Source organism: Anneissia japonica, unplaced genomic scaffold (assembly GCF_011630105.1).
Source record: "Anneissia japonica isolate Jap-2015-1 unplaced genomic scaffold, ASM1163010v1 scaffold2994_len2133135_cov197, whole genome shotgun sequence".
Taxonomy (NCBI): Eukaryota; Metazoa; Echinodermata; class Crinoidea; order Comatulida; family Comatulidae; genus Anneissia; species Anneissia japonica.
Window position 1 is genome coordinate 1,242,860 of NW_022728550.1, and position 9,121 is coordinate 1,251,980.

Sequence of the window (9,121 nt, forward strand, 5' to 3'; positions counted from 1 at the left end):
TGACGTCGACGGCCTGAAACTGGCTGGCTGTTTATCTGGCTCTAACTTGGCATCAAATGCAATTAGGGGATTATCATATCATGTTTCAAGACGGGTATATTCAGATAAAGTTCGACGTGAACCAGGCTTATGCTATCCTGAAAAGAAGCGCAGGGCTTCTTTTCAAGGCTAATTTTTAAAACTAAAGAGGGGACCTCAATTCTAGATGGGCTTCTTCTCGAGATTAAGCCCCATTAGGATTCAATTCAAGGTTTTACAGTATTCAGGTGAGATTTTTGTATACAGTACCTTGTTCAGCAAACCCGTCGATCGCAAATATTGATGATTTTGAATAAAACAAAATTATTTTTGGCCAATCTAATTTAATTTAATTTTTTTTAATTTAATTTAATTTGGCCAATTTTAATTAGTGCACCCACCGCCAACAAAAAATGGAAATTTAAAAAAAAAAGTTTTTCTTTATTTTTATAACAAGGAATAAAAAAGTCTTGCTACACCTATATAAATTTATGGTTTAGTAAATCCTTTCATCATATAATTGTGTATTACATTGTATTGCAGTACTATAAATGCACCATCACTATCATTTTTCCTACTGATAAATGGTCCAAATAAATACAGTAGTGTTGCTGCGATACTGTCGGTGTTAAAAAGATCTATATAGTTTAATGCTTGGATGTCATGTAAGGTATTTAATATAGCTTTCCACTGAAATAAGAACAAGAAAATACCTTTTGCACCAATTAGAAACAGTAGTAGATACTGCTTTTTTTTTTTTTTTTTTTTTTAGAACCATAATTTATATGCTTGCCTTTCAAAATCCGCAGATTTTACAAGCGATTATACAAGACGTTGGCATCATTATTTCCCTGGTCACTGGATACTGAATTGGCAGATCCGCACATTCTGCAACTTTCTCTGCTCCAGGAGTATCCCTGGACATTGGTGCTTGAATGCGCACGACCCATATATTCAATGCCATACCATCCTACCAGGTACCCATTTATACTCCTGGGTGGAGAGATGCAAACGAAACCGAAGTGCCTTGCCCAAGGACACAAGCAATGTGACAAGCGACGGTTTTGAACTCCCAATATGACAATCAGAAGTCCAACACCTTACACACTACACCACACGCACCTACAAAACACTTAAATACTATTCATCATAAATAGCATTATTTATTTCCTATCAAGTGAAATTACATTGCTTAATTCTATTCTTTGTATAGACCCTTATAATGCCTAGTATTAATAGCGTAATTACGCAGGAAAATAAAATATTGCATTGTCAGCGACACTTGGGGAATGCTGTAATAATACATAAAGAACTCAGATCAGCTTAAAATAGTCCAAAACTGTTTAGGCTTTCCGAGTTCCACTGGGTCCCAAAGACAACAGCTACTCCTTATATTGCCTAGTACTATAGTGAAATTACGCAGAAAAATAAAATGTTTGATCAGTGGTAGTTGGGAAAATAGTGTAAAAAAAAAACTCAGATCAGCTTAAAATAGCCAAAAACTCTATAGGCTTTCTGAGCTCCCCTGGGTCCCAAAGAGGAATTTCAAACAACCGCCTGTAAAACAGGTACCCCACCCCTGTGGGGAAAAGCAATTACTAGCATGTACTGGATACAGTACTACCAAATTGAAGGTCAATGTCCTCCATGTTGAGCCACACTTCTTGCCTGAGGAAGGAAGTATTTTATGCAAATTATTGGAGCCATCCAATATCATCCACCAGTCTTAAAAGATGATTATTCCATTAAATAATGTTCTTTACAGACAATCAATAACCAAAAGAAGTAAGTCTGTTAAGTTGACTTACTTAACTATTGATGAATTTCTAATAAGTCGTCTTATGTTTCTACTTCGACGTTCAGTTCTTAGCGCCACCACTTACACGTAACACTGTTAGGTAGGCCTACAGGGAAACAGTGGGTCGAGCAACCTTCCAAGCCTCACTTGTTCAGACCAAAATTTTCATGAATTTATTTTCATAATTATATTTTGACAGATCGATTTATAATAGGCCTACTTATAAAATGTCATCATTAGACAACTTTTCTGTTTCAGGCAATCAAACGTATCAAAGTCTAGCTCCCAAATAGACTTCCCCATCGCATGGTTGGTTGAACAAATAAACATACAATCATACTCAAAGTCTCAACAAAAGAAAAAGTTAGATATTATAGCGAGATGTATAAACTTACCGTTCATGTTTTCTATGTCTAAATTAAGTGAACCCATGGTTTAGTTAGACTGTATCACAGACTTGATGTTTTGCAGGCAAAAATCTGGGTTTCTAAAACAATTGTAACGTGAATGAGTAGGAAGACATTCCTGACTGCACAACCTACCACCACCAGTTCAACATGCTTTGTTGACGAACGTGGAAAACTCATTGGTGTTGAGTTGAGAGGCTTAACGTATCCGTGTAGGATATCACTTCTTCGCATATGCTACTCGGCGCAGTGAAAAAATGCATTATTCATAAGATTTGACATGCTTCCGGTGGTATATGAATTCTAATTTATAGGAAAAATGAATGTAGATAATTATGAATTATCGGCGATACATATATTTTCTAGAATATATAACTGAATTGAAACAACCCATCACAATAACTTTGTTTTGATAATTTAAAGAGGCTAGTAGGCCTACTAAGATTTACGATGGTATGATGGAATAGTTCATAAACTAGTTAGGCCTTACTCAAATGAACTCCACTTAATTTCACTGTAAATTTGGAACTACAACGCATACAACGCATAATTACAGTTAAAATACGTTGCGTGACCATAAAGACTTATTGATCCACAAGATTAGAATTTTTTTAAATGTAATTTTGGAGTAGTACATTAATGGAATGTATTTTAAATGATCTTGCTTCCATAGTTTTGTTTACATTCTTTTTTGGTTTTTTCTTTTGTGGGTGGGATATTTATTAGAGGAAAAATTAATATCTATCCACTGGAAACATCGAGGAGAGGAAAATGGGTCTGCAAAACATTAATGTATGATGATTTTAATTTGAGAAACAGATTAATAATGTATTAGGAATACATTTTTCTTCAGTGGCACACTTCTCATTGGAAGGTGTGGCCAGAGCATTTTACATAAGAAATAGTAAAGTAGTTTTAAAACATACTTAAAATAAAATCAAAATACAATGGAACTAGATGAAGTAAAATTAAAAGTATCATGATTATCATAAACCGGTTCATGACTCAAGAGAAGAGTCAGAATTTATAGGGCCTTATTGGTTTTGTATAAGCAAAAGTTATACAAGAAATTACTTCGTCAATGGAAAGAAAAGTTATAATATATATTTTATAAGAACCAGAAATTTACAAAATAGGGCCTGGAAGAACGATAGGTACAATAAGCTCATAAAAAGAAACCATAATGATAGCAAATGGCTTCATGACGTTTCCGTTGATTGGGATTACTGTATCCCCAAAGCTTTGTTAGACCATGGTAACAGACAATGGTGGCGCCCTTTGTTGAAATGCCTTCAACATGTACGACAGAATTGCTCCTAAAATATCTTTTTTTTTTCAGAAATTTGAGTATAATGTAGAAATACTGAGATGAGTTACGTAATGCCTCAAGGCAATGTGATTAAAAGTGCAAGATTTAGCGGACTATCAGCCGCGTAAGTACATGATTGTATAGACTGGTGTCGTGCTTAGCACAGCGTTATTATGTGCTTAGTAGCGTAGGGTCAAGGGGCTTATTTTAGCCTCAGCGCTCATGAAGATGGAATGGGGTCCAGTGGTATGCTGGGCTAGGGTTCCATTTGAATATTCGTACATTTTAAATGCTTTCTGTAGAAAATTTGAGTAGTTTTAATGTTAACTTTAAACTTATAATGTTAGTAGTAATGAGCAAGCATGCTAAAACAGAATTTTAAATATGGAAGTGGATATATTTATGTGGCTGTAAACAAATTGGTAAACGGATTGGGCTTATTTGACTGGTTCATTTCGTTGACTACGAATTTTTGCCGAACAATATTTTCATTCGACTAGGTCGTAAAATAGACCTCGTTGACAATGTAAATTAACGTAAACTAGAGTGCGTTAATCAGCTTTAAGTTATCCATGTGACCAAAACAAACATGGCCGATCGGTCAGTTTAGCAACAACATTTGCATAAATATAATTAACTTTAAATTTCAGAAAATAAAAATTATAATATTTACCCACATGAAGTTAAAAAATAATTGTAAGCTAACAGAATTTAAAAACTGGATGAAAACATTTTTTTTACGAAAAACCCATACTGCCACAATCCAAAACGACCTTGATTACGCAGCGTGTATTGCGGTAACTATGCAGCCATTTTGTTTTGCCGAGTATTTTACCAGTTTTCTATTCGACTGGTCGTCTCTTGACGTGAGTAAGAGAGTGAAAAGTATACAAATAGGCTATTTCTACCTCATTATCACAATGATTCAATCATTTTTTAACGTCAAACCTCCCTGTTGTACACTGTTTACAAAAATGCATTCAAGCAATTTGGGGATTCCCCATGTGCTTTACAAAAATTTGTTTGGTCAAGTTAATGTAATTTAACATGACTATAAACACACTTACACATTTGGGGAAGATTTCATTTTAATACAGCGTGGATTCATCATTCATGGTACAGTACATTCATACCTGGACCCCCACCGGACGGCCCCCAGCCAAGTGAGACTCGATTCGCTCCAATAGCCCCCCATCCCCACTGAGGCCTTTAGCCCCTCCGTCGGGCAGGTCCCGGCACCATCATTGGTTCCCGGGTATGTAGCTGGGACTGATGTCCAATGTTTAAACCTGCCCTAAGGTAGTATGAACGTAACTTTACTCATTGGTATAGTTACCAACCTGAGAGATTTGAAATGCGCGACTACACCAGTTAAGTTAAGGGCTCGCCAGGGCCCCAGGTTTCCAGGGGCGGAACTCCAGTTTGGGCCAGTTCCAGTCACATCAACGGTTGGTTGTGACAAGGGACGTGCAAGACCGGACGCGACTAGATGCTACTAAAAGCGTGGTTGGCTTGGTTGTTTGGTGGGGAAAGAGAAGATTTCCCTGCTGAACTGATTCTCGAATGAGATAACGAACTCTATTGACTCGAGCTACTGCATGACCTTCTTTATATATTTAATAAAACCATTTTCTTCTAATTTTAAACCAATTTTCCCATGAATAGATGCATGACAAATTTATGATCACGCATGTGTTTCTGCAAAATGCGTGTTTCATGGATTGAATTAGATTTATTTGGCGTAAACACCAAGGATAGCCCACGAAAGTCTAGAAGAAGACTTATTTCCATTGGGGTCCTTCTGGTGGTGATTGGGCAGTACACCGGGAGACAATCCCCTACTCTTTTCCGAAGAGTGTACTGCGTTCTTTAACGTGCACAATGCACACGGGACCAACAGCTTAAACGTCTCATCCAAAAGACGGTGCGCTATTGTAACTTGTATTTCAGCCCTCTAGCTGAAACACAAGGAGAGGTAGCAATGGGAATTGAACCGAGGACCTAGAAATCTCCATGGTTCAGTGCACACACAGCGGCTACCACCAGATTAGTTGACTGAGCTAAGCTGCTCATATAAAATCACTTTGAAATGCGGGACCGTCCCGCACGATGCGAGACAGTTGGTAGCTATGAAGATATTCAGCAAATGAAATTGTATATAATGGATATACTATAGACAAATTACTGTATTTTATATGGACAATTCATTTTTGAGCAACATTTATTTTCTTCTACAATATATTATGATGAAATATAAAAATATTTATGAATATTTATTCAAGTTGGCATGTCCTACAAAGCAAAAATCTTTTAGTTTGTTGATCTAATTATTTCTTGCATTATACAATATTTAGTATATTTTCAGATATATTATCTTAAATTTTTTTTTAGGCCTGAAAAAAATAAAGTGTTGGGAGAGTCCTTGCCACAACTGTTATCAAAACGCTTGCCCAAGTCAGCTTATGCAACTTTGGAGGCTTGCAGTAAAGTTAGCGAGGATGACACAGATAGTATTCCACATCGCTTGCCTAAGATTTTCAAACATAGACCTGAAACAGTACCTGGTGATACCATATCTAGAAGACTATCAAATAACATGATACACTTAGATGAACGACAGTAAGCTAATTATATCTATCATTTTTTTCTTACTGATGAACTTTGGTTGCATTGGCAAATTATTTGTTTTAATTTGACAACCTTAAGTTGCATCCAACAACAGGGGGCTCCATATCTGTCGAATGTTATAGGAGGTAGATGGTTGGGAAATTTCCCCTCTAACCTTTAAGTCTTGTTCTTCTTTGAATTCCTTGCTAAATATCCTATTTTTTCTGGCTCAAAAATCACTTATCGCTTATTTTGTGTCATGCATATACAGTTATATACTGAGGTAACGGGGATATGCATAAGGAATTGTCAACAAAGTGTAACTTTACAGGGATGTAACACTCATTATCTTATTATGTACGTTAATGCATTGTTTTTAATTAAATTAATTTACATTAAAACATTTCATATTTAAAGCATTATTTTATAAATTAATCTTCATTTAATGGTACAGTAATTACAAATTTGCACAAAAAGTAATTGATTTATTGTATTATGAATTTAATAATATCTTAGAACTAGATTTCTGGAGGTAAATAAACTGCCGAATCCGCCACATACGATCTGTCTCTTATACACATCAGATGTGTATAAGAGACAGTTGTTGAAATGCCTTCAACATGTACGACAGAATTGCTCCTAAAATATCTTTTTTTTTTTCAGAAATTTGAGTATAATGTAGAAATACTGAGATGAGTTACGTAATGCCTCAAGGCAATGTGATTAAAAGTGCAAGATGATGAGTTTGTAGTTAAGAATTTTTTTAAGTGCAATAAAAAATGTTTGATTATTGTTACAGCAAATGTGTACAACTTCCTTCGTGACTTTGGATACCCAGAAATATTGGTTGCATTTTGTTTTATGTGATATATGATTATGTTTGCAAGAGGATGACTAATGCTTTTAACACTAACAGTTAAGGCAAGACTTTTTTATACCTTGTTTAGTGAACCCGCCGACTGCAAATATTGATGATTTCGAATAAAAATAGCGAACCAGCCGCCACGAAAAAGTGGAAATTTCAGGGAAAAAAATTTTTTTTCTTTATTTTATTATGCCCTTCTCTGTGTTGAAATCTTCAAAGATAAGATATGTATATTTCTTCCTAATTATATAAATTTATTTTTATTTTCTCCTTCAAAATTATTTACTAAATAAGAAAACAAAAATTTATTTAAATTTTTATTCCGCCCTCCACCAAAAATCTTTTAAAAAAATAAGTACGCGAAACAGGGAATAACAAAAGTCTCGCCTAAAGATGAAATGTGTGTGCTTTGCATATTTGTAACTTTTATATTAAACTTAATCATAATAAAAACTTGCTTTCATCTGCTCATTGAATTGTTCATTGCACACCTTGGGTGAATTTTAAGCTTTATAATAATAATAATAATAATAATAATATATTTTTACATTAAATACAATATTGAGTGGTTTTTTTTTCATTCAAAGTTGACACCTTATGACTTTGTATAGGAAAGAGCCTTTTTTCATATACTGTACAGTACTAACCGCTACTGCTTTACATAACTCGGTCACTAAACTTTTGGATAAACAGTTAAATTTAGATTATAAATTTAGAAGCTTTCTTCTAATATAAGCCATATGGTGATGGTTTAAAAAATCAGTGATCATTTTTTTTCTTCAGATTTCATGATTCACGACCGTTCATACCCTGTTTTAGTGCGGTGCATTCATGCATATGATATAGACAGTAGGTCAAATTTACCTGACTGAGCTTGTTCTGAAAATCAGGCTAAAATTTTCTTTATGTTATAGCATTATGTATATAATTTGAATTAAATATTTCCATATAAAATATAATTTTATTTTTCAATATATTAAAATTAACAATTTCAAGGAATACCATTTTGTTTGACATAAACATTTTGAGGGAATCTTGATTTTCTTGAATTTGAATATTGTTTTAAAAATATAATTTATGTCAATTCCATGATATATACAGTACTGCTGGGTCTAGAGCAGAGGAGGATTTACTTTCCCTTTTGGAAAGTAAAAAAAAAAAAAGAAAGAAAGGAAAAAGAAATAATTGATCGCCCAAAACGCCTCAGAGGTCATTTTCGAGTGCTTAGAAGACAAAAATCCCCAGGACCCCTAGGGTAGTGTTGTCTCAATCAGCCCCACTTTTTCCCCCAACCCCCGCCCCCTTCGTACATCTCTGGATCCGCCCCTGTAGAGTGCAGACCCACTACTACTACTACTTCTACTGCTACTTATTTATACATAAGCTTGCATTTTGCAAAGTAATTCATATTATAATTTAGGTTGGGCTCACATTCGTCCTACATGATGATTGTCTTTGATGCTGATGATGCAGATCAACACACTGACAGAGTGACAAAACTGTTGCCATGTGAAGTGACCATGTTCAGAAGGTTCATTTAATTACTGTCTTCCAAATAATATTCTATATTCTAACAACCTTGGAGAGTACATTAGGATTATTTAATAATAATCATTAACAGCATTAGAAACAAGACGATAGATTAGGTTATGTAATAACTGAGAAACGCATTACCTGTATTTAACAATTTATCAAGGGCCTAATTGGTTAGACAGCTATGTATGTGGTGCTTCACCATAGTTACTTGACAAGTATATTAAAGTAGTTGAGGTCTTCCCATTTTCACATAATTAATGTATTTATATTGGTTGCATTATGCCAGCAGCCATTCGCAAAAATGAGAGCTCGTAATATTTACACCTTCAAAAGGCAAGATGAATAATCATGACGTGAATAGTTGTGTGACTGCTAGAGGGCGGTATTTTCAATTAGCGGTTGGTTTGTTGAGAGTACTGTAATAGGCCTAAGTAGTATTTTAGGCATAACCGGTAATCTCTTCGAACTATAAAAATGAAGATGTTGATGGCCAAAAGAAAACTTAGTTTATAGTGTATTATTTATAGTTTTTGGTTTTTAGATTATTACCAATCGACTGAATATACTAAGCCATACAACAT

At 34.6% G+C, this 9,121-nt stretch overlaps 2 protein-coding genes across 4 annotated transcripts in view; one reads left to right on the forward strand and one right to left on the reverse strand.

Annotated features, from left to right (window-relative positions):
* The window catches only part of LOC117114287 (cyclin-dependent kinase 14-like), a 57,729-nt gene extending 55,313 nt beyond the window's left edge, over positions 1–2,416 (reverse strand). Inside the window, exon 1 of one of the 3 annotated variants that reach the window (XM_033257907.1) lies at positions 2,212–2,416. In XM_033257907.1, the coding sequence (XP_033113798.1) occupies positions 2,212–2,248 (37 nt within the window). In that variant the 5' untranslated portion in view covers positions 2,249–2,416. Of the gene's footprint in view, positions 1–1,826; positions 2,075–2,211 lie in introns of those variants that run through there. The other 2 variants (XM_033257906.1, XM_033257908.1) reach the window with 2 other exon arrangements.
* A 1,071-nt stretch (positions 2,417–3,487) lies between these two features.
* On the forward strand, positions 3,488–6,782 carry LOC117114263. The gene is made up of 3 exons (XM_033257868.1): positions 3,488–3,656; positions 5,924–6,151; positions 6,656–6,782. Exons 1-3 carry the CDS (start codon positions 3,592–3,594, stop codon positions 6,780–6,782), a joined length of 420 nt encoding a protein of 139 aa, XP_033113759.1. The 5' UTR covers positions 3,488–3,591.
* Positions 6,783–9,121: the final 2,339 nt, after the last annotated feature.